This window comes from Hemitrygon akajei, chromosome 6, assembly GCF_048418815.1.
Source record: "Hemitrygon akajei chromosome 6, sHemAka1.3, whole genome shotgun sequence".
NCBI classification, from domain to species: Eukaryota; Metazoa; Chordata; class Chondrichthyes; order Myliobatiformes; family Dasyatidae; genus Hemitrygon; species Hemitrygon akajei.
This window is the reverse complement of record NC_133129.1, coordinates 92128160-92153623: the sequence shown is the minus strand read 5'-3', so window position 1 is coordinate 92153623 and position 25464 is coordinate 92128160. Positions and strand designations below refer to the sequence as shown.

Below are 25464 nucleotides of genomic sequence, written 5' to 3'. Positions count from 1 at the left end.
AAAGAATAATCCCCCCCCCCCCCCCGTGGTGTTGCCTGTGGTGCACCTGCTCACACTAACCCAGGCACTATTCTAGGACACTCCAAACTGCCCCTCGAGGTTTTTGGGGCCGTTCTGTCTACAAACCGAGGTAACGGTGAGTAAAGAAGTAGAACTGTTGGGGATGTCTGTCTAGAATCCTTAATTCTATGAGTTACAAACCAATAAGAGCATTACTGTTGGGGTGTGTACATGGTGAACTCACGAGAAACGCAGAACGGGAGGGCGAAGTGTGTGAACTACTCGGGAAACTAGACCAGAGACAGAACGAGGAGTGACTAACCGGGGCAAAGGGGCAAGTTCAGTATTGCCAACCTGTTCTGTCACAGGATGCTTAGTCGGGGGATTCAATTCAAGTGCCGTGAGGCAATGTGGTAGCTCTGTCAAACTGGTTGTTATAGCCGGAGGGTGGTAGAGGGGGACAAGCTCCCACTATCTAATAAATGCCCCAATGGCGGGCGTCTCAAATGACCTCTGACGACTGAGTCCAGCTCCTGGCCTTAACGTGTGGCTTAGCTCCCAAGTCCTGCGGAACCGTTTCTACTGACAGGAGGTGTTTACTCGACCAAAGTGGCGAAACATTTTAATCCCGATTCCCATTCCCGTGCTGACATATCGGTCCATGGCCTCCTCTTGTGCCACGACGAGGCCACCCTCAGGTGGAGGAGCAACACCTTATCGATAGATACTTTATTGATCCCAGAGGAAATAATCTTCCATCTGGGTATCTTGCAACCTGATATCGATTTCTCCTTCCGATATAAAAAAATATCTCCCCTCTGGACTCTTTACCTCTCTCACTTCCCCCAGGTCCCCTCCTCCTTCCCTTTCTATGATCCACTCTCCTCTCCTATCAAATTCCTTCTTCTCCAGGCCTCTATCTTTCCTACCCACCTGCCTTCACCTATCACCTTCTAGTTATCCCCCTTCCCTTCCCTCCCCCCCCCCACCCCGCTTTTTATTCTGGCGACTTCCCCCTTCTTTTCAAGTCCTGAGGAAGGGTCTCGGCCCGAAATGTTGACTGCTTATTCTGACCTGCTGAGTTCTTTCGGCATTTTGTGCGTGTTGCTTTGGATTTCCGGCATCTGTAGAATTTCTAATGTTTCCAATTTATTTGGTCCTCTTTACCTGTGGCCTCTTGCTGTGTAAATGGGCTAGTGTTGACGTAATGACAACGTGGGAAGTTCATCAAGCGCTTGGACCAATGTCTGTAAGGTGCTGTGTTAATTCCATTTCTCACCATCCTTATTGCAGTTCCTCTCTCCACCAATAGATGGCGCCATCGCCAATGCTCAGGTGGCACTTGGGTATCGTGAGCAGTTTTAAGCCCCTTTCTCTACGATAGGATGTGCTGGCACGGGAGAAAGTCCAGCGGAGGTTCACGAGAATGATTCCGGGAATGAAAAGGTAATACATGAAGTGTACTTGATAGCTCAGGGCCTGTGCTCAGTGGAATATAGAAAAGTGAGAGGATATCTAATTGAAAACAGCTGAATACTGAAAGGCTTACGGTAAACAGAGTGGATGCGGAGAGGATGTTTCCTATAGCGGGAGACCAGAGGGCTCAGCCTGGGGATAGAGATGAGGAAGAATTTCTTTAGCCAGACAGAGAGTGGTGAATCTGTGGAATTTGTTGCTTCAAGTGACTGTGGAGGCCAAGTGATTGGGAATATGTAAAGCAGAGGTTGATAGTCAGGGCACGGAGGGTTATGGGGAAGAAGGCAGGAGATTAGGGCTGAAAGGGAAAATGGATGGGCCATGATTATATGATGGAGCAGACTCAATGGCCTAATTCTGCTCCTAAATCATATGGTTTTATGGAGAGGGATAATAAGTCAGTCATGATGGAGCAAACACATGTCTTATGATCATTGAGATAAAACACGAATCCTGGTCTTCCTGTGGAATAAGTCAAAGGAGGAGGCGATTGGCCCCACTGGACAGAATATCCAGTATTTTAACCTCAGGCCTCGACTAAATGCAGTGGCCTGAGGGAAAATTTCCACATACACGGTGGTGGAATTTGAAATCCCAACTCCTAAGCTGTTGTGACCCTAACACTAAGGGCTAGGGTCAAAATATTGTGGTTCATTATACAGGTATTCTACAGGACAGGATAACTGCTGTTATTTGGGACTCTAGGCCTGTAACAACATGGTTTTGTTCTGTAGTGGCCACACTAAAACTCCACTTTGGGGGGGGCGATCAACACTGGTCTCAAGAAATGGAGGGGTGCTGAGATACAAAGGCGGGGTACAAAAGCCCAGATATCTGTTATTACAGCTTTAGGAAGCCAGTTGTATTTTAAAGTAAATATTGCAAGGGATTTTTTTTTTAAAGAAAAAAGGTAGTTCGCATGAATAGACTGTTGATGGGGGTGCCTGCTACCATCTTCTGCTGGTGTATACTTGGGGAGTGCAAAGGCGCTATGCTAATGCAATTCCTTCTCTCGCCATCTCCCGTTGCAGTTCCTTCTTTCACCAATAGATGGTGCCATTGCGTTAAAACCAGACCATTTCCGAAAGCCCGGTCTCCCAGTAAGAGCCCATTTGCCCCATCCCGACTGTACTGCAGAATATCCAGTCGTTTAACCATAGGCCTGAGAGAAAATGTCCACATCCACTGGCAAATGAGGTGGAGACCTCAAGTGTTATTCTGCTCCAATGCCTAGTTGGTTCTCCAGTCCTTGGTCACCATATGGGAAAGGCGGAATCTTTATGGTCAGGAACCCTGTTGATCAAACTCCCACCAGTGGGTGCAAATGCAGGGGTGTATCTCACTGAAAACTACTGAGTACTGAAAGGCCTGAATAGAGTGGATGTGGAGAGGATGTTTCCTGTGGTCAGGGAGTCTACGACCACAACCTCAGAGTAGGGGAACGTCCATTTGGAACGGAGATGAGGAGGAATTTCTTTAGCCAGGCAGTGGTTAATTTGTGGAATTCTTTGCCACGGGGGAGTGTGGAAATGGTGTGGGGTCAGCAGAAGGGGAGTGGCAAAACGGGGGGGGGTGCAAATGGGATGCGGTTGGTGAAACAGTGAGTGGCAAAACGAGGGGGGGTGCAAATGGTGTGGGGTTGGTGAAAAGGGGGGGAACATGAGACGGGGTCAGTGAAACGGGAGGGGGAATGGTGTTGAAATGGTGAGGGGGTAGGCAAATGTGTAGTAAGCAACATAGTCTAAATAATGATCACAAGGCCATATAGAGTCACACACACAGCAGCTGGGCATTCCAATTTCACCAGCTTCTGTCTGATCCAACATCTGGAAGTGTTTGAGGATCTCTTTCTGGGTTTGAACCATCCTGGACCGTGGTTTTACAAACATTCGACCTGAACAGCAGGCTGGGTAACAGCTGGGCCATCCCCAGACGCTACAGTGTGCACTAAAGATGTACGCTACAATGCTTCTAGCCACAAGTACAGGAGTTAGGATGTTAGGCTGTAGTTGTACTTGACATTGGTGAGGCCGAATTTAAAGTATTGTGTGTGGATGTGGTCACTTGCCTACAGGAAAGGTGTGAATAAGTTTGAAAGAGTTCGGAGAACATTTACAAAGTTGTTGCCGGGCCTTGAGGACCTGAGTTACAGGGAAAGATCGAATTTACTCTCTGGAGCAGAGGGGAATGAGGGGGTATCTTACTGAGATCTGTTTACAACATTACGAGGGGCATAGATGGGGTGAATGCACGCACGCAAGCTTCCCCACCCCCCCCCCCCCAGGTTGGGTGAGACTAGAACTAGAGATGAAAGGTGAAATATCTGCTTCACTCAGAGAATGGTGAGAGTGTGGAATGAGCTGCCAGTGTGAAGTGATGGATGAGAGCCTCACTCATTTATTTTTGTTACTTATTGAGGTACAGCCTCAATTTAATCCAGCCTCAGTCACTTTCAGAGCTGACTGATTGTCTATTCTGTGGTTTAATGTTTCTTTGCAAATATTTTACACAAAATAATAATGAACTGAATAAAGTAACATCTAAAAATAGATGAAAGAGATTAACTCCCTCAATACTGGTGCAGATTTCTCTGGCTTTTCCTCGTGGTGATAATTTGATCCTTTCCCCCACCGCTTTTGAAGTTCCGAACTTACTTCCCAAATAAAAACCACCACCACACCCCCCCCCCCCCCACCCCCACCGCCTCCTATTCCAGGCACCGCGGGTGAAGCAAGAGTCCGCCCACTCTGGTGGGATCTTCCTGTTCGGGTGGAGACGGGCAGGAACAAAGTTTCTGGGGGAGGGTGTGTGTGGAGGCGGTGAGGATGCATGTAAAGCCCACTCCCCTCTCCCCACAGGTGACAGACACTAAGTGTAGTCGAAACTAACACCGAAAAGTCCGAGGCTCCGTCACCACCCGCTCTCCCGCCGTGCCATCAGAGGAAAATCCTGCGGGACTACAATGAAGATCAGGGTTCGTGCTCGGACGGAGGCTTTCAGGGCGCCGTGTGGAGTGGGCGCTCAGGCCGTGTGGTTCGAGGGCAGGTTCTGAGATGCGCCCACACCATCAGCTGCTGTCCACTGCGTGTCCCAGCCCATCTCCCGGTCCCTGGTCCCCTCACAAGGAACTGCTGGCCGTCTCCTTGCCGTGATTCTGGTGCAGCTGTTCCGCCGCCTGGAGTAGCCGGTATCGTTCCTTCAGGTTCCGTCTACGCACGTGTTCGTTGGTGATCTCCTGCACGTTTTCACTGGGGAACCAGCCCTTCTGCCCAGTGGACAACTTGGAGCCCTCGTACCAGCCTGAAAGGGGACAAGACAGGGCTGCTTAAAATTCAAACGCGGTTAGCCTTTAACGCGCGGCGTATCTACTTAATCGTAGCAGTGAAACAGTCCCTCTTCAGAACACTAACTCTGCGTTAATCTGACATTATGCTGATGGAACTCAGCAGATCAGGCAAAATCTTGGAAGGAAATAAAGGTTCAGGGCCTTCCTGAGTCCCAGCCAGGCCTGACGAAGGGTCTCAGCCCAAAACCTCAACTCTTTTATAGAATACTGAGTCCCTCTGGTATTCTGCTCAAAGTTCTCAGCATTTCCAGAAGCTCTTGTCTCTTCACCTCTCTTCATTCGCACCCCACCCCCTCCCAACTTCAGAATCAGAATCAGGTTTAATATTACCGGCATATGTTCTGAAACTTGTTGTTCTTCATCAGCAGTACAACGCAATCATTGTCATCATAATGTGTTGTGTCGTATGGCGTGGGCGATCAGGGTCACGGGGAGAATGTAAAATCTCCTTACGGGCAGCGGCAGGAATTGAACCCCGGTCGCTGGTACTGTAAAGTGTTGTGCTAACCACTACGTTAATATATCTGCCTCTACCACCACCCCCGGTAGTGCATTCCACGCACCCACCACTCTCTGTGTGAAACAGTTGCTTCTGAAATCTCTCCCCCCCCCCCCCCCCCCATACTTTCCTCCAATCACTTTAAAATTATTCCTCTCGGATTATCATTGCCAGCCTGGGAAAAGGCGCTGGCTGCCCACTTTATACCTCATCATCCCAGCACAATCCTCGCTGATTTCATTTGACGCCAACAAAGCATTTCACTGGGCATCTGACAAATGAAGCTAATCTTTCTTTTTGTAAATCAAGCCAATTCTCACCCTCCTTTGCTCCAAAGAAAGAAGCCCGAGTTCGCTCAACCTTTCAAAGATTCGAAGTACATTTATTATCACAGTAACGTATGCAGTATACAACCCTGAGATTCGTCTTCCTCACAGACAGCCACGAAACAAAGAAAATCATGGAACCCATTTAAAGAAAAATATCACCCCCCCCCCACCACACAACACACAAAAAAAACCAAATTGCTTAAATGACAACAAAAAAAAATTAGTGGAAAACCCAGAATATAAAACACAAAATCGAAAAAGTCCAGGCATATTCAGTTCAGCTCAGTGTTCGTTATCTGCAGGCTGCATCAAAAATCACCCAAAATAGCAGCAAAAAAAAAGGAGTGACCAGGAACCAGAAACACATCATAACGTGAACTAAGGAGTCAAATCCACAAAGCTCGAAGGACATGCTCTCTGATCCAGGCAGCACCTGCTAAATCTCCTCCGCACCCTCTGTGAAGCCTTCACATTTTTCCTATATTGAATACAATATTCCATGCGTGGTCTAACCAGAGTTTTACAGAGCTGCAACGCTACCACACGGCTCTTGAACTCAATTCCCTGACTAACGAAGACCCAACATCCTCTTAAACACCCCATCAATTTGTGCCGTAACTTTGAGGGATCTATAGATGTGGACCCCCAAGATCGATCTGTTTCTCCACACTGCTAAACATCCTGCCATTAACTTTGCAAAGTGAAGTTTGAACTTCTTTTGCCAATTCTCACCCCAGCTCTGCATCCTGTCAGAGGTCACATTATTAGATACACCTGCTCATTAATGCAAATATCTAATCAGCCAATCATGTGGCACCAATTCAATGCATAAAAGCATGAAGACATGTTCAAGAGTATTGACCACTGTAATTCAGACCAAACATCAGAATGGTGAGAAAATGTGATCTAAATGACTTTGACCATGGAATGAATTTTGGTGCCAGACTCAGAAGTTTGAGTAACTCAGAAGCTGCTGATCTCCTGGGATTTTCACGCACAAGTCCCTAGATCAGGGGTTCCCAACCTTTTTTATGCCTTGGACACCTACCATTAACCGAGGGGTATGTGGACCCCAGATTGGGAGCTCCTGCTCTAGAGTTTACAGAAAATGATAATAGACAATAGACAATAGGTACAAGAGTAGGCCATTCGGCCCTTCAAGCCAGTTCCACCATTCAATGTGATCATGGCTGATCATCCACAATCAGTAACCCCTATCTTTAAGAGCTCCATTTAACTCTTTCTTGAAAGCATCCAGAGAATTGGCCTCCACTGCTTTCTGAGGCAGAGGATTCCATAAATCCACAAATCTCTGGGTGAAAAAGTCTTTCCTCAACTCTGTTCTAAATGGCCTACCCCTTATTCTTAAACTGTGGCCTCTGGTTCTGGACTCCCCCAGCATTGGGAACATGTTTCCTGCCTCTAGCGTGTCCAATCCCTTAATAATCTTATATATTTCAATCAGATCCCCTCTCATCCTTCTAAATTCCAGTGTATACAAGCCCAGTCGCTCCAATCTTTCAACATATGACAGTCCCGCAGTCCCGCCATCCCAGGAATTAACCTCATTAACCTATGCAGCACTCCCTGAATAGCAAGAATGTCCTTCCTCAAATTTGGAGACCAAAACTGAACACACTACTTCAGGTGTGGTCTCACCAGGGCCCTGTACAACTGCAGAAGGACCTCTTTGTTCCTGTACTCAACTTCCCTTGTTATGAAGGCCAACATGCCATTAGCTTTCTTCACTGCCTGCTGTACCTGCATGCTTACTTTCAATGACTGATGAACAAGGACACCTAGATCTCGTTGTACTTCCCCTTTTCCTAACTTGACACCATACAGATAGTAATCTGCCTTCCTGTTCTTGCCACCAAAGTGGATACCCTCACATTTATCCACATTAAACTGCATCTGCCATGCACCTGCCCACTCACCCAACCTGTCCAAGTCACCCTGCATCCTCCTAACATCCTCCTCATATTTCACACTGCCACCCAGCATGCGAAAAACATCACAAAAAAATCCAGTGAGCAGCAGTTCTGTGGGCGAAAATGCCTCGTTAATAAAAGAGAGATCAAAGGAGAATGGTTCAAACTGCCAGGAAGGAGATAGTAACTCAAATAACCATGTGTTCAGAGAAACACAGAAAACCTACAGCACAATTCAGGCCCTTCGGCCCACATTGCTGTGCTGAATATATAACTACAACAGTGGTGTGCAGAAGAGCATCTCTGAATGTACAACGTATTGAACTTTGAAGTGGATGGACTACAGCAGCAGAAGACCATGAACATACACTCATTGGCCACTCTATGAGGTAACTTACGTTAAGTAGGCACTGTGTATATCCTGCTGTAACCTATGACAGCCTTCTATGTTATTCACAACACCATCAACTTTCATGTCATCTGCAAACTCGCCAACCCACCTTTCCAGTTCCTCATCCAAGTCATTTAGAAAACACAAAAAAAACTGTTAGCTTTTCCCTGCAGCGGCACGGTATGTAAATACCGGCACGTACTGTTCTATGTTCTGTTCCTTGTCACGGCACTTATACCCTGGGTAGTGGTGTCAATGGGTTCCTAAGGCTGTTACAGCCAGGGCTGGGAATGGGACAAGCTCCCACTGTCTATTAAATGCTCCCAATGTCATGCGTCTCAAATAACCTCTTTCAACCAAGTCCAGCTCCTGGCCTTCACGTGTAGCTTAGCTACTAATCCCGGTGGAACCATTTTTTCTGACACGATAAAGTGCAAAGGCGGGTTACTGGTGCCTTAAACCCAGTTGCTTTGGGCAGATGGGGCTTGTCAGCTGTGGTTGGCAGACCATCTAGGAGAAGGAAAACTCTGATCTCAAACTTCCGCTGCCTTGTGGCTATACCCACTCATGGGGAAGACTTTGGGAGTAAACCCCGATGGAAATATCCAGAGCTAAAGTTTCTAAGACAGTCCTATGTTGAGTTCAACACTGACCGGAAATTCCAGCGACTCTGCTGGTGCCAAACTATATCAGTCTCTGCCGTTCCTTTGGGTTCATCAGATGTGTGGAGAGGGGGAGCTTGCTACATGGGCAACAGCTTGATCTCATATTGTACTGCCCTGGATTGCATATCTAGACAGCTAGGATGCAACATCCACAGTTGACCCTGGCTAACGGAGGCCTCAAATTGGTGCCAATGACAATAAACTTGAACTGGAACTGCTCCCTCTCAACTCCAGTAGCCTGGGTTCAATCCCAAGCTCTGGCACTGTCTATGAGGTATTTGAACATTCTCCCTGTGACCAACACAAGTTAACAAATTCCTAGGAGGTTCATGAGAACGATTCCAGGAATGAAAGGGTTAATGAATGAGGTGTGTTTGGTGACACTGGACTGTGCTCACTGAAGTTTAGAAGGATAAGATGGGGTGGGAGGGGGGAGTCTCTTTGAAGCCTATAGAATAGAACTTAGATAGAGCAGACATGGAGAGGATGTTTCCTATAGTGGGGAAGTCTAGGACCAGAGGGCACAGCCTCAGAACAGAAGGATGAGGAATTTAGAATAGAGATGAGGAATTTCTTTAGTCAGAGCGTGGTGAATCTGTGGAGTTCATTACCACAGATGATTGTGGAGACTAAGACATTGGGTATATTTGAAGAAGAAGTTGATAGGTTCTTTCTTGATTAGTAAGGGCATCTCAGGCTATGGGGAGAAGGCAATGGGAGCTGATTGGAAAAATACAGTAGCCATGATTGACCATAAGATATAGGGGCAGAATTAGGCCATTTGGCCCATTGCGTCTGCTCCACCATTTCATCATGGCTGATCCATTTTCCTCTCAGCCCCAGTCTCCTGCCTTCTCCCCGTATCCCCTCAAGCTCTGACCAATTAATAATCCATCAACCTCAGTCTTAAGTACACCCAATGACTTGGCCTCCACCTGTGTCAACAAATTCCACAGATTCACCGCTCTCTGGCTAAAGAAATTCCTCCTCATCTCCATTCTAAAAGGACGTCTCTCTATTCTGAGGCTGTGCCCTCAGGTCTCAGACTCCCCCACTACAGGAAACATCCTCTCCCCATCCACTCTACAACATTTGATAGGTTTCAATGAGATCCTCCCTCGTTCTTCTGGATTCCAGTGAGTACAGGACAGGACGGTGGAGCAGTCTCAAAGGGCTGGGTGGCCTAATTCTATTGCTGTAGTTTATGGTCTAAATTGTTCACAACTTACAGAACAAAATAAACATCATGACAATAGTGCAAGTTGAGTTAGAGAGAGAACAATAAATGGTTTGATTTAGTGTTGAGGGTTTTTTCCAAGTTGGTAAAAGAACATAATGGCTGTGGAGGTGAAGCTGTTGTTGAGCTTTGAGGTGTAGGTCTTCAGGTTCCTGTACCTCCTGTCTGATGCATTTTGCTGCCCGTTATAAATATTTGTTTGTTTGTTTATGTATTTATTGAATACAGTGCGGAAAAGGCCCTTCTGGCCCTTAGAGCCACACTGCCCAGCAAACCCCGATTTAACCCTAGCCCTAATCATGGGACAATTTACAATGACCAATTAACCTATCAACCAGTACATCTTTGGACTGTGGGAGGAAACCCACACAGTCATGGGGAGAATGTACAGACTCCTTACAGGCAGCAGCGGGAATTGAACCCGGGACGCCTGCACTGTAAAATGTTGTGCTGTACGCCACCATCCCCTCATGGTCCTATAGGTTTCAATGAGATCCCCTTTCATTCTTCTAACTTCCAGTGAGGATAGGGCTAGAGCCACCAAATGCTCCTCATACAGTAACCCTTTCATTCTCGTGAACCTCCTCTGGACCCTCTCCAATTCTTAAAACTTTGGTCTTAAACAACAAGCCCCTTGTTTGCCATTCACCCACCAGTTTATCAGCTACCAGCAGGGCTGTCAATCAAAGAGCCAGGTATAGATAGATAGTCATAGATTTATACGGAACAGAAAGTGGCCCTTTGGCCCAACTCATCCATACTAACCACGGCATCTTCCTGAGCCAGTTCCATTTCCCATATTTGGTCAATATCCCTCTGAGTCAGGAGTTCCCAAACTGGGTTCCACGGACCTCTCGGTTACTGGTATTGGTTCACGGCATTAAAAGGTTTGGGAACCCCTGTTCTAAAACTTTCTCATCCAGGTTTCTGTCCACACATCCAGCTCTCAACCTAAAGGCATGAACATCAAATTCACCAACTGCAGGTGATCTGCTGTCTCTCTGACCCCTTCCTCTCTCCTCCTGATCCATTCAGTTCCTCCAACACCCATCCCGGCCCACATCACCCTGTCCTATGTTAACAGAGATGAAGAGGAATTTCTTCTGCTAGTGTAGTGGTCACCAACCATTTTAAGCCCAAGATCCCCTACCTCGGCCTTAGTAAAAGGCAAGATCGACCCCTGATCGATTAGTTACACACATGCGCACCAGGGCAGGAAAGATTGGAAGTAGAAATAATATATAAACACCAGGGGTACCCACCTTTTTTTTGCACCGCGGACCTGTTTAATATTGATAATATTCTTGCCGACTGGCCGACGGGGGCGGGGGGGGGTGTTAAACACGACTGGAATACAGTGATACTCGAAGCAGGTTCCTTATGTCCAGTCTATTCTAGTTTTCGCGGCTCTCGGCTTCTGTCCCACTTGCTCACGTTTTTTCCGCTGAGAAAACTCTGCGGGTTTGTCTTTAAGTGCTGGGTGCTTGGACTCAGGGTACTGAAGCAGTTTTGAGACATTGCCTCATTAGACAGCCTCCGGGCCCGAACTCAGCCCCCTGCCCGCCCGCTACCAGACACCTTGGCCAGATGCGGCTGATCGTGGGTGGGGTGAGAGGACAAGTTCCGTACCGGAGCCGCGGCGGTCGCAGTCCGAAGAGCGGGGAGTGCGACAGAGCGCCCACCCGCCTCCCTTGTAGGATCTATCGGCCGACAAAAGTTTGTTTCAGTAGATTGCAGCGCGGTAGCTGCTCTGATACTTACGAAACGCTGAGTCCGAATTAGGTCGTCTGTGAATATTTTAGCACCAGGTTCCCCACGAACATTCAGTGTGCTAAACAGGTTCAGAGGCGGTGCTCCAGGCCAGTAGCGACGGCACTTCCCGCCGGCCGCCCGAGGCCAACCGGTGATCCCTGGCGCGAGGGTGTCACTGCGTTTAGTCGCCTGATGACCTCGCGTGGGTTCAAGTTCAACAGTGAGGTGACAGGGAATGAGGAAAGGTGCAGCTGACTCATATCGTTTCCTCGCTGGTGGCTGGGGACCAGTGAATTACACTGTGTAGTGTGGGAGCTATACGCACGCGCACTGGACAGAAAGAACGGGACTAAAACCCCGCAACCCGGAAACAAACTCTCAACAGTATTTGTCTATTTATTTTTCATTTTTTGTCGGGATCAACTGGGAAAGTCTCAAAGGTCGACCAGTCGATTGCGGTCGATGGGTTGGCGACCACTATGCTGAAGGGTGGTGAATCTGGAATTCATTGCCACTAACGGCTGTGGAGGCCAAATCATTGGGCACATTTGGTATGTCACCAAAGACATTTGCAAACTTCTACAGATGTACCCTGGAGAACATCCTGACTGGCTGCATTGTGTCTGGTATGGTGTGGGCTACTGCACAGGATCGAAATAAGCTGCAGGAAGTGGTAAACTCAGTAATCTCCATCATGGGCACTGGCCTCTGTAGTATCCAGAACATCTTCAAGGAGCGATGCCTCAGAAAGGTGGAGTCCATCACTGAGGACCCCATCACCCAGGACATGCCCTCTTCTCATTGCTACCACCAGGAAGGAGGTACAGAAGCCTGAAGGCACACACTCAGTGATTCAGAAACAGCTTCTTCCCCTCTGCCATCCGATTCCCATTGAACCCATGAACATTACCCCACTTCTTTTTTTAATTTCTATTTTTGTACTACTTATTTAATTTAGCTACTTAATATATACATTTGCTGTAATTCACTGTTTTCTCTATTATGTATTGCATTGTACTGCTGCCGCAAAGCCAACAAATTTCGCAAGAATACACACAACGTTGTGGAGGAGCTCAGCAGGTCGGGCAGCATCTATGGAGGGGAATGAACAGTTGGTGTTTCACACCGAGACCCTTCACCAGGACATTCACGACAGACGCCGGTGAAATTAAACCCGATGCTGATTCCGATACTTAAAGCCAAGGTTGAGAGGTTCTTGATTAGCATGGAAGTCAGAGGTTATGGGCAGAAGGTAGGAGGATGGGGTTGGGAGGGAAAATAAATCAGCTACGTTGGAATAGTGGAACAGACTTGATGGAACAAATTCTGCTCCTATGTCTAATGAGCTTTTGTAAGTGTAGAGAGTTGCACTGCTCTGCAAAAAGATCATTTGTATGTATACCCACGACAATAAAGCTGAACTTGAAGTGAACACTTCAGTCCTTTACAGTAGTAGTAAAGTGTTTACAGTAATCTTTGAGGTGTTGGAAGCACCCATAGTGGCCACAACTCGGCCGCAGAGAATGAGAAGGGCATCGACGCGCGAGAGGAAAGACGTACCCTCGGGCGATTTCCTGGTCACATTGATGATATCGGCAGGCTCGAGGCTCAGTTCGTCCGCTTGCCGGGCCGTGTAAGGGATCAGGCACTGCACCTGCGGGCAGTCTGTTTGGGAAAGCGGGGTGAATACAAAAACAGAAAAAGGTTAGGAGACATTTCGAAATTCCTCCCCTCTGACCCAAAGTGTACACCTACTGATTGTAATTTGCTGACTGCCCCTTGGAATAAAATCTCCGACAAGCCAGCATCTACTTTGGCTTTCGGTGATGCTGGACTGGCAGATACTCTGGATTGACAGATCTAAGCCACTTTTATTTCACCCGAATTTATTACACATTCAACGACAGAACACAGACATGTTGGAATGGTGGAGCAGACTTGATGGACCCAATTAGGTTCCTACGTCTTATGAACTTTTATAAGAGTAGAAATTTGCACTGCTCTGCAAAAAGATAATTTTTGTGGTATTTACCTCTGGTTATGTATACCCATGACAATAAAGTTGAATGTGACGTGAACTAGAACTAGAACTTGAACTGGAAGAGTACAGCACAGGAACAGGCCATTCAGCCCACAATGCTGTACCAAACCAGCTAAAAAGCAAATCAAAAACACCCATAATCTAATCCCTCTACCCTACACAATGTCCAAATCCCTCCACCTTCAGCATATTCATGTACCTGTCAAAACATCTCTTAAAAGCCTCTAATGTATTTGCCTCTACCACCATACCAGGCAGCACATTCCAGGCATCCACCACTCTCTGAGTAAAAAACTTACCCCTCACTCCCCCCTTGAACCTACCTCCTCTCACCTTCAATGCAAGCCCTCTGGTATTAGACATTTCTACCCTGGGATACAGATACTCCCTGTCCACTCTCTCTGTGCCTCTCATACTCTTGTAAACCTCCGTCAGATCTCCCCTCAGCCTCTGGCACTCCAGAGAAAACGACCCAAGTTCATCCAGCTTCTCGTGACAGCACATGCCCTGTAAACCAGGCAGCATCCTGGTAAACCTCCTCTGCACCCTCTCCAAAGCCTCGACATCCCTCCTGTAGTGGGGCGACCTGAACTGTATCAATACTCCAGACGTGACCTAACCAGAGTTTTATCAAGTTGCAGCGTAACTGCTTAACTTTTGAACTCAATGCCTCGACTGATGCATTTTCCAGTGAAAACATCAGGTTTGAAAGGAAACATTCAAACTCCAGTTCCAGACGCAAAGCCATGCCCAGCTCGCAACCCCGGCCCCCAGTTTAGGCTGCACTGTGGAGGTCAGGATCCAGCTGCACACGCCCACTGGATCTGGCCTCACGTTCCAAATCCGCTCACCAGCCAGATGCCGAACGCGTCCAGATTTCCGAGTATGGGATGCCAGGTTATCGGAGCCTGGCTCACTCGAACCGCCCTGAGTGTTGCTGCGGGTGCAGTGAAATCCTGGCACGTCACCCCTGCCCTAACTGTGAGCTCACTGAATGGGAAAGCAAGGCTCGAAGGGCCGAACTGGCCCAGCCTGTTCTTACTGCCGCCGCAGTCAACTGAGTGAAGGGACGCTGTGGAGATGGCAAGCGCAGTGCACGATGGAGGGCGGAGGCTCGGGAAAGATGGCTGATTCCACTGAGAACGCTGGAGGAACTCAGCGGGTCAGGCGGGATCTATGGAGGGGAATAAACCGTAGCTTTTCCGGGCCGAGGTCCTTCATCAGGATTACTAAGTGAACAATGCTCCCTTTAAGGTGAGAGCATGCGCGCGCGCACATCTTTTGCTACTAGCCCACAAAGGAATTTAAACTGCGCACTAAAGGTCGTCACCCTCTACCTCATTGGCATGTTAAATGTCTTTCACAATCATACACAGTCACACTTCCTTTCTCAGTTTCTGATGCGGACAGTGTCGACAACAGGGAGTTTGCGATGATTTGTCTGCAGATTTTACAGCTGGCTTACTTACACCGTTTTTATTGAAGGAGTTATTCAGTATGCGCATGTCATTGTCACCGGGCAAAAAAAATTGCCCTGCACGAGATTTTTGCGCACACTGGTCATTACAAATTAGAGGGAACATTGTCGCAGCTGGAGACATCGACTGTTTATTCCCCAGCAACACACAAAACATGCTGGAGGAGCTCAGCAGGTCAGGCAGCATCCATGGAAGTGAACAGACAGTCGCTGCTTTGGGCCGACACTCTTCATCAGGGTGCTGTGTTCCTCCAGCGTTTTGTGTCTGTTGCTCTGGATTTCCAGCATCTGCAGAGGGTGGTGCTGGCATTCAACGAGCTGCCAGTGGAAGTGGGTTCAATCTCAATATTGAAGAGACCTGTTGGATAGGTACATGGATGGGTGTGGTATGGAAGCTATGGTCTATGTTCAGGTCAATGAGATTATGCAGAGTAATGGACTCGATGGGCTGAAGAACCTCTCACTGTGCTGTAGTGTTCTATGAATCTATGCAGAATTTCTTATAATTCCACGTAGTCCTTGCTTACCCCAAAACTCATAGACCTTGTCGTCGTTGGTGTCCTCCTGAAGGTCATACTGACCAGAGGTCAACGCGTTCATCCAACGGTGGCGGTCTGACCTGAAGACAGAGACTCACGTTCCCAATTACTGCCTCGTTCACCCCTGATTCTCCACCCCCACCCTACCTCCATCCCAGGCACTCACTCGGTCAGCGCCTTCAGCATCCGCTTGCTCTGCTTGCCTTGGTGGTTCTCGAGGACGGTCAGCGTGAAACAGTTCCCGATGCTGGCACCCAGCGAGCTGCCGGGGCCATCCTGGACCTCGACCAGTGACCGATGGGCGTAGTCAACCACCTGGTACCTGTCCGCCCTGGGCAGAATGTCAGAGCTGTGTCAGTCATCCACCACAGAGTCAAGCCCTTCAGCCCATCCAACCCCAAAACACAAGCCCTGCTATCCCACCTGCGGCGAAAGAGATGCAGCACAGAAACAGGCCTTCCAGGTCAATGCTGAGCATCAGTGGTACGCACAGGAGGCACAGGTCTCAAGAAGGCAACATCCATCGTCAAAGACATTGGAGAGGGTGCAGGAGGTTCACCGGGACGCTGCCTGGTTTATCGGGCCTGGGCCATCATGAGAGGCTGGATAAAGTTGGGCTGTTTTCTTTGGAGTGGCAGAGGCTGAGGGGAGACCTGATAGAGGTTTCTAAAATTACGAGAGGCCTAGAGTGGACAGAGTCCACCAATGTTTGTTTCCCAGGGTAGAAATGTCTATTACCAGAGGGCATGCATTGAAGGTGAGAAGAGGTAAGTTCAAAGGGAACGTGAGGGGTAAGTTTTTTACTCAGATGCCTGGAATGTGCTGCCTGGTATGGTGACAGAGGCAAATATCATGTAGCACCATGGTCCTGAAAAACGTCTCTTTTTGCCGTGTACTGTACCAGCAGTTATGGTCGAAATGACAATAAAAACTGACTTGACTACATTGGAGGCTTTTAAGAAACATTGGAAAATAAGGAGGATAGACGCACACGGACATTGTGTTGGAAGGAGGGATTAGTGTTTGGGTGTTTTTGATTTGATTTTTAGCTGGTTCAGCACAACACTGTGGGCCGAATGGCCTGTTCCTGTGCTGTCTGGGCCAAGCCATCTTCTCATAGCTACCATCAGGCAGGAGGTACAGAAGCCTGAAGTCCCACACCAGGAACAATTCAATGACTGGGCACTCGAAGCAACTTGCACAACCCTAATTCAGTGCCTCAGTATTGAACACTACCTCGTTATTTCTTTGACCACGCTGTTGGTTTCTGTAATGTATACTAATTTATGTCTGTACTGTACGGCAGCTGGGAAACAAATTTCACGTTGTTCATAGAACAATACAGTAGGGCACAGGAGCAGGCCATTCGGCCCACAAACCAGCTAAAAAGCAGGTCAAAGACACCTAAACACTAATCCTTCAACGCACATCCTCTGGTATTAGACATTTCTACCCTGGGAAACAGATACTCCCTGTCCACTCTATCGATGCCTCTCATAATCTTATAAACCTCCATCAGATCTCCCTTCTGCCTCTGCCATTTCAGAAAATAGACCCAAGTTTACCCAGCCTCTCATGACAGCACACGCCCTCTAAACCAGGCAGCATCCTGGTGAACCTCTTCTGCACCCTCTCCAAAACCTCAACATCCCTCCTGTAGTGGGGCGACCTGAACTTTTGCAATAGTTTATTAAGTTGCAATATAAAGTTGAACTCAATGCCTTGACTAATAAATAACCACTGGTGTTACCACTTACAGGGAGCTATGAACCCGGAATTCAAAATACCTCTGCTCAGCAACACTGTTAAGGATCTTGCCCTTAATTTTGTACTGTCTCCTTGCATTTGCCCTGCTGAGGTGAAACACCTCACATTTATCTGGGTTAAACTCCATCTGCCATTTTTCTGTGATAATAAATCTGATTCTGAGCCTTCAATGCTGAACTGACCACCACACCCCCAGAACAACACCCGGCTTCAGTCTGTGCCGAAACTCTGGAACAGATAGAAGCCTTTTCCTGACCAAGTTGGGTCGAGGGCTGGTACTTACCCCTTTTTGATGGTGATGAGTAGCAAGTCATTGAAAAGGAACAAGTACAGACTAGTGATCTTTGGCTTTACCCCGAAGAGATTCTCTCGAAAGACGATCTCTGAAATTTCCCCTTGTTTCTCAAGGTGCCGGGCCTTGGAGATAATGGGAATGGCCTAAAGGAACACAACAGGGAGTCAATAACTCAAAGTCCTACCAGGTCAATCACACTGTCTGGAATTGGGAAAACCCAGAGGTCTCGAAGTGTAGCAGGAAACTCCAGACAGAGGGAGGGCCAGGAACACACATGGAAGGAGCTGAAAGGGATCGCTTATGAAGTTCCCCAGTTACAAGATGGGAAAAGAATAACATGCAGGAAATGCTTTAGGAATCCTGAGAATCGAATAGGCAGGAGTAGGAAGTAGCCACAATGTCAACCTATTGAGGACAGGAAAGAAGAGGGTGGGTTAGAGAGGGGCTTTAGAATTTCAGGAACAAGAGGGCAAAGGTCAGACAGGTCACCCATCAAAGTTCAAAGTAAATTTAATTATCAAAGTACTTAGATGTCATCATATGCAACCCCGAAATTAATTGTCTTGTGGGCATACTCAATAAATCTATAGAATAATAACCATAATAGAATCAATGAAAGACTGCACCAACCAGGGCATTCAACCAGTGTGCGAAAGACAACAAACAATAAATATTATAAAAAGAAATAAATAAGACACTTAATTTCAAGGTGTTGGGGGAAGGTAGAGGGAGGATGTCAGAGGTCAGTGTTTTTCACTGGAAGTGATGGGTGCATGGACCCCCCTGCCGGGGTGGTGGTAGAGCCAGATACATTAGGAGCAACTAAGGGACCCCTAGCTAGGCATGAGGACCACAACCTTGCTGAAGGGTTTGGAAGCTTGCATGCCTCAATGACCCAGACAGCTTTCTGCTTTGGCTCTTGGTAATGGCACCCATGCCAAACAGGTCAAAGGGTAGAGGCTAGAGTGAGATTGGTCCACCGGTCCTCCAGTTTCAGGGGTTTAGCTCAGGCCTAGCAACCCTGACCAGTAAAACAAAACTGTTATGAAAACAGCAACAAAGAATCATTCTACATCTGAATATGACGGCATTCGTGAAGGAAGCCCTGAACACCACCAGAGATGGAGGACCTTCATTGCTGTCCTAAATGGCAGCAGTGTAACAGGCAGTAAGCTAAGCGAAGAGAGGATAAAAAGATGGAGGGCTATGTGAGAGGGACGGGTTAGTTTGCTGTTGGAGTTGGTTGAAGGGTTTACACAACATTATTGGCTGATGGACCTGTACTGTGCCATATGGGAAAAAGAGGATCTTTGAAGGGATCTAGGAGATAGAAAAAACACCATTTGGTGCTGTTGGAAACCACTGTCTTTTTAAAAATGACACTTTTTATAAGATTTGTACTTTTTAACAACCTCATATTTTTCCACACTCACTGGCAGAAAGTGGTATAGCTGCTAAACTAATGGTTTATCACCTGTCTCCTTTTTCATTGGCTAAGAGTTAGCACATTACCCACGTGATGTAATTGTTTTAATTATGTAGCCTATTAAGTGATTTATCACTATCTAAGGATTTTTCCTCATCTTATCTGTAAAAGTGATAGATTTTTCAGAAGTGCCACCTTTAGTCTTTTCTTTTAGGATTAATTCCCTCCTTAGCATCGATGATTGATATTAGATTGATGTTGGAGTAGTTTGTTTAGTATCTGTATGTTTGTTTGTACTCTGAAATAAACTGAAATCTTGGAATTAAGACTGCTCATTGTTCCTGACTCCTGAAAGAACCCCAAGGATTAGAAAATAAACAGAGATCCAACAGTGCATTCAGAGCTACTGACAAGCCAGTCCTACTGTCTGCACTAGTCCTACACTCATTCTGTTCTTCCTGCAGTCCCACCAACTCCCCCCCTCACCCACACACTAAGGGGCAATTCATGGCGGCCGATTATCCTACTGATCCCGCACATCTGTGGGATGTGTGAGGAAACCAGGGCACTTGGGGAAAATCCATGCAACTACAGGAAGAACGTGCAAACTCCACACAAGCGCGCACATGCACACACGCACACGCACACGCACACACACACACACACACAAGTCAGGATGAAAAACATTTTGTGCCCATGACACTTCATGGATTCCAAATCATCAGATGCATTCTCTGGGGTTTTGCTCCATGTTACCACAGGGAAAGGGAATGAATCACTGCTGATTAAATTCCTAAAAGCTTGCATGACAGTGGTGTCTGTAGCCAGGCTAGGATCCTGACGTTTCTCAGGAGTTTCTGGAGTTTGGCATCCTACCTTTAACTTGTCGAACTCCAGCTTCTTTGCTATGTGAATCATCTCTTCCATTTGCTTCATGATCCCGACTTCCCTGTTGCAGTCTTCGATGATCTGGGAGGGGAGAAGCACAGGCGTTACCTCGCCCTGCTTGCCGAGAGCAGCTCATGTTCCGGAAGGTTTTCAGTGACCAGGGAACTCACACGGCACACACATTAACCGAGAAACTCATACAAATTGCTGGAGGAACTCAGCAAGCCAGGCAGCATCTATGGAGGGAAATAAACAGTCAACGTTTCAGGCTGTGTCCCTTCACCAGATGCTGATGAAGGGTTTCGGCCTAAAACATCAAATGTTTTAAAGCTTTGATTTTGGTCACTGAATTATAGGAAGGATGTTAATAAGGTTGAAAGAGTGCAGAGAAGGTTTACAAGGATATTGCTGGGACTTGAGAAACTGAATTACAGAGAAAGGTTGAATAGGTTAGGACTTTATTCCCTGGAGCGTAGAAGAATGAGGGGAGATTTGATAGAGGTATATAAAATTATGATGGGTATAGATAGAGTGAATGCAAACAGGCTTTTTCCACTGAGGCCAGGGGAGAAAAAAACCAGAGGACATGGGTTAAGGGTGAAGGGGGAAAAGTTTAAAGAGAACATTAGTGGGGGCTTCTTCACACAGAGAGTGGTGGGAGTGTAGAATGAGCTGCCAGATGAAGTGTAAATGCGGGTTCACTTGTAACATTTAAGAAAAACTTGGACAGGTACATGGATGAGAGGGGTATGGAGGGATATGGGCCAGGTGCAGGTCAGTGGGACTAGGCAGAAAAATGGTTCGGCACAGCCAAGAAGGGCCGAAAGGCCCGTTTCTGTGCTGTAATATTCTCTGGTTCTATGATGTGCTGGGGGCAGCCTGACAATGCACCAACATAGCATTCCTGCAACTCACTACCCTTCAGCTGTGCATCTTTGAAACGTGGGAGGAAACCGGAGCACCCGGAGAAAATCCCGCACGGTCATGGGGGAGCATACAAACTCCTTACAGGCAGTGGTGGGAATTGAACCCCAATTGCTGGTGCTGTAAAGCGTTCCAATAACCGCTACATTATCATGCCATCCTGGTGATAGATCTGCCACCCCATCTGCCTCCACATCCAACATATCATCCTTGGCAACTACTGCCATCTCCAAAGGGATCCTACCACCAAACATATCTTTACCTCCCCCTCCCCCGCCTCCACCTTCCACAGGGATAGCCTCCTCTGTGACTCCCTTGTCCATTTGTCCCTCCTCACTACTCTCTCTCCTGGCACTTAACCCTCCAAGCAGTCAAAGTGTTACATCTGCCCAGTCACCACATCCCTCACCTCCATTCAGGACCCCAAACAGTCCTTCCAGGCGAAATAACACTTCACCTGTCAACCTGCTGGGGTTGCCTATTGTGTCCGATGCTCCTGATGTGGCCTCCTCTGCACTGGTAAGACCCATGGTGGTGTGGTCTGACCAATGCCTTATCAAGCCTCAGAATTACATCCTGGCCTTTAGATTCTAGTTTTCTTGAAATAAATACTAAAGTTGCATTTGCTTTCCTTACCACCAGCTCAACCTGCAAGTTACCCTTTAGGAAATCCTGCACAAGGACTTCCAAGTTGCTCTGCACCTCTTGACATTTGAATTTTCTCCCCATTTAGGGAATAGACTACACCTTCTACCTTCTACCAAAGTGCATGACCATACATTTCCTTACACTATGTTCCATCTGCTACATCTTTGCCCATTCTTCCAATACTCTAAGCCCTTCTGAAGACTATCTGCTTCCTCAACAATACCAGACTCTCCACCTTACTTTGTATCATCCACAGAGCCATCAATTCCATCATCTAAATCTTTCACATATACTGTGCGAAGATGCGGACCCATACCGAACACCACGAGTCACTGGCAGCCAACCAGGAAGGCTCCTTTATTTCCACTCTCTGCCTCCTGCCAGTCAGCCAATCTCCTAACCATGCTAATATCTTTTCTGCGGCTCATGTGCGCCACCTTGTCAAAGGCCTTCTGAAAATCCAAGTGAACAACATTCACTAACTCTCCTTTGTCTTCCCTGCCCGTTATTTCCTCAAAGAATTTGCCAGACAAGATTTCCTCATACTGACTTCCACCCATTTTATCCTGTGTCTCCACGTACACTGAAACCTCATCCTTAATAATGGACTCCAACAACTTCTCAACCACTGAAGTCAGGCTAACTGGCCGATAATTTCATTTATTATTAAGGGATTATTAAGGGATTGGACACACTGGAGGCAGGAAGCATGTTCCCGCTGATGGGTGAGTCCAGAACCAGAGGCCCCAGTTTAAGAATAAGGAGTAGGCCATTTAGAACAGAGTTGCGGAAAAACTTTTTCACCCAGAGAGTGGCGGATATGTGGCATGCTCTGCCCCAGAAGGCAGTGGAGGCCACGTCTCTGGATGTATTCAAGAGAGAGTTAGATAGAGCTCTTATAGATAGCGGGGTCAAGGGATATGGGGAGAGGGCAGGAACGGGGTACTGATTGTGTATGATCAGCCATGATCAAAGTGAATGGCAGTGCTGGCTAGAAGGGCCGAATGGCCTATTCCTGCACCTACTGTCTATTGTCTATTGTTTATTCTGCCTCCTTCACTTCTTAAAATGAAGATTCTTGCAGGTAAGGGGTGTCAAAGGTTACAGGGAGAAGGCAGGAGAATGGGGTTGAGAGGGATAGTAAATCAACCATGATGGAATTGGGAGCAGACTTGATGGGCTGAATGGCCTAATTCTGCTCTTATGGCCTTATGATTCGTGTTGGGATAGGAGGTGAGGGGAGAAGTGCTGGAAAATGGGACTAATATGGATAGATGCCTATTGGTCAGTGTGGTCTATTACCATTCTCTGTGATTCTGATAAAACATTGCAAAAGAATCCTGGCTGAAAATGAAAGATCTTAAGTTTGGATAAGTACATGGATGCAAGGGGTATGGAGGACCATGGTCTGGGGACCCACAGTTGTGCAATCAACACATCTCACTGTATGTTTTGATGTACTCGTGATAAATAAACTTGAACCTCAAAACTTAACAGAGTAAATCTTTCCGGATCCAGCTAATAATCCTGGTTTGACTTTGGTTAACGATTCACGTACGTCGTTAGATCTTACCTTCGAAACAACACTTAGTGCTTTGGAGGCCGTTTCTTCATTGGCCGAGCCAACCTCGGATTTTTGGAGAATGTTCTACAGAAACGAAAGTGTTAAGAGTTGTAAGACTCATAAAAGTCAGGCATTTTTCTAGAGTTACAGACACAGATTACCAGTTTTTATTTTATTTCATCATTTTTAAGATCTTATTTCACACATAGCATAAAAGAATTTAAAAACAGAACTGCAAAACTCTAGGTGTACTCAGCAAGTCAGGTAGCACCTGTGAGGGGGAATAAACAGTCGATGTCTCAGGCTGAGACCCTTTATCGGGGCTTGTGCATCAGTGGAAAAAGAAAACAGAACCGGCCGATTTAGGGAAGTCCCACCCCACCAGCCACCAGCATCCGGGATGTGCTTACCTCGATCAGCATCTTGATCCGGGTTATCCTCTGGAAGGGGAGAAGCAGAAAGGACATGAGAGGGAGCCGCTGGCACTGGGGGAGTTCCTGCAGGCGGGTGACGGCAGCCGCAAAATGTGGGTTCTCCTCCCTGCACGGGGAGAGTGAGCGATAAGTAGGCGCACGTGGCTCGGTGTCCTCTCACGTGCCGGAAGCGGGTCAGAGAAGGCTTACTGGACTAACTCTCGGAGCGAGTGGGAGGATTGGATAGATTCACCTGCTGGAGTTCGGCAGAGCAAGCAGGCACTGGATTGAAACACGAGACCCTGAGAAAGCCGCAGGCTTCTGGTACGGTAATCCGAGCGTGTAGGAATGAATGGAACGGCAGTGAGTAGTGGAAATAACCCAGTCCGTCACGGGTACATCCCTCCCCAACATCGGTCGTATCTTCAGGAGGCGCTGCTCAGAGTTCAAAGTACATTTATTATCAAAGTACATGCACGTCACCATATACAACCCTGAGATTCATTTTCCTGTGAGTATACTCAATAGAATAATAACCTTAACAACATCAATGAAAGACTGCCCAACCTGGCATTCAACCAGAGTGCAGAAGGCAATAAACTGTGCAAACACAAAAGAAGAAATAATAATAATAAATGATCAATAAATATTGAGAACATGAGATGAAGGGTCCTTGAAAGTGAGTCCATTGGTTGTGGGAGCATTTCAATGATGGGGCAAGTGAAGTCATCCCTTTGGTTCAAGAGCCTGATGGTTGAGGGGGCAATGACTGTTCCTGAACCTGGTGGTGCGAGTCCTGAGGCTCTTGTACCTTCTTCCCAATGGCAGCAGCAAGAAGAGAGCATGTCCTGGGGTCCCTGATGATGGACGCTGCGTTTCTGTAACAGTGTTTCAAATAGATGTGCCCAATGATTGGGAGGACTTTGCCCATAATGAACTGAGCTGTATCCACGACTTCTTGTAGGAGTTTCTGTTCAGTAACCCATTACAGGCACATCCCTCTCCACCATCAGTAGCACCTACAGAGATGCTGCCTCAAGAAGGCAATGCCCACCGATGGTCCCCAGCATCCGGGCCATGCCATCTTCTTGCAGTTACCACTGGCAAAAGGTACAAAAGCCTAAAGTCCCACACTACCAGGTTCAAGAGCATTCAATTTCCCTTCAACCATCCAGTTCTTGAACCGACCAGCACAACCTAATCACTGTGGTATAAACACAATACTATAGTCCTCCTAGAGGACCACAGCCTTGTCGCAGGGTTTGGAGGCTTGCGTGCCTCAGTGACCGGGGACAGCAATGTTGGCTAGAGTCAGGGTGTTATGCTTTGCCTCTTAGTAGGGTCACCCAGGCCAAACAGGTCAAAGGGTAGAGGCCAGACTGAGTGGTCCACCGGTCCTCCAGGTTCGGGGGTTCAGCTCAGGATTAACAACCATGACTGGTTAAACAAAACGTTGACAGAAACAGCAATGAAGAGTCCTTCTCCATCTGACGGCCAAGGACAGACAGAGGTGGAGGAGCTACATTGCTGCCTAAACACCAGCAGTGTAATAGGCTGTAAGTGTACATGGGGGGTGGGGGGGGGGGGGTTCGAAGGATAAGGGCCATACACAGGGAATTGGAAATTGAACACTGGAAGTATAGCTGCTGACATACCTTCTCAAAGTCACTGGGAAGGCACACCAATAGCTATATCTCACCAGGAGACTGAGGAGATTCACCAAAGATTCAGGCAAATTCTACATATATACTCTGACCAGTTGCATCACTGCCTGATATGGTGGCTCAGATGCACAGGACTGCGAGGGACCGCAAAGGGTCGTGGATTCAGCCAGCTCCATCGTGGGCGCAACCCTC

At 47.4% G+C, this 25464-nt stretch overlaps 1 protein-coding gene across 4 annotated transcripts in view; it reads right to left on the bottom strand.

The window, feature by feature from the left end:
- Positions 1-1033: 1033 nt before the first annotated feature.
- Positions 1034-25464, bottom strand: part of LOC140729270 (rho guanine nucleotide exchange factor 15-like) — a 107517-nt gene continuing 83086 nt past the window's right edge. For 3 of the 4 annotated variants that reach the window (XM_073048852.1, XM_073048853.1, XM_073048854.1), the window contains 8 exons: positions 23606-23735; positions 23205-23279; positions 20048-20140; positions 17734-17888; positions 15850-16014; positions 15672-15763; positions 13187-13291; positions 1034-4776 (listed from right to left, as the gene is read on the bottom strand). In XM_073048852.1, the coding sequence (XP_072904953.1) occupies positions 4595-4776; positions 13187-13291; positions 15672-15763; positions 15850-16014; positions 17734-17888; positions 20048-20140; positions 23205-23279; positions 23606-23735 (997 nt within the window). In that variant the 3' untranslated portion in view covers positions 1034-4594. Of the gene's footprint in view, positions 4777-13186; positions 13292-15671; positions 15764-15849; positions 16015-17733; positions 17889-20047; positions 20141-23204; positions 23280-23605; positions 23736-25464 lie in introns of those variants that run through there. The other variant, XR_012099300.1, reaches the window with a different exon arrangement.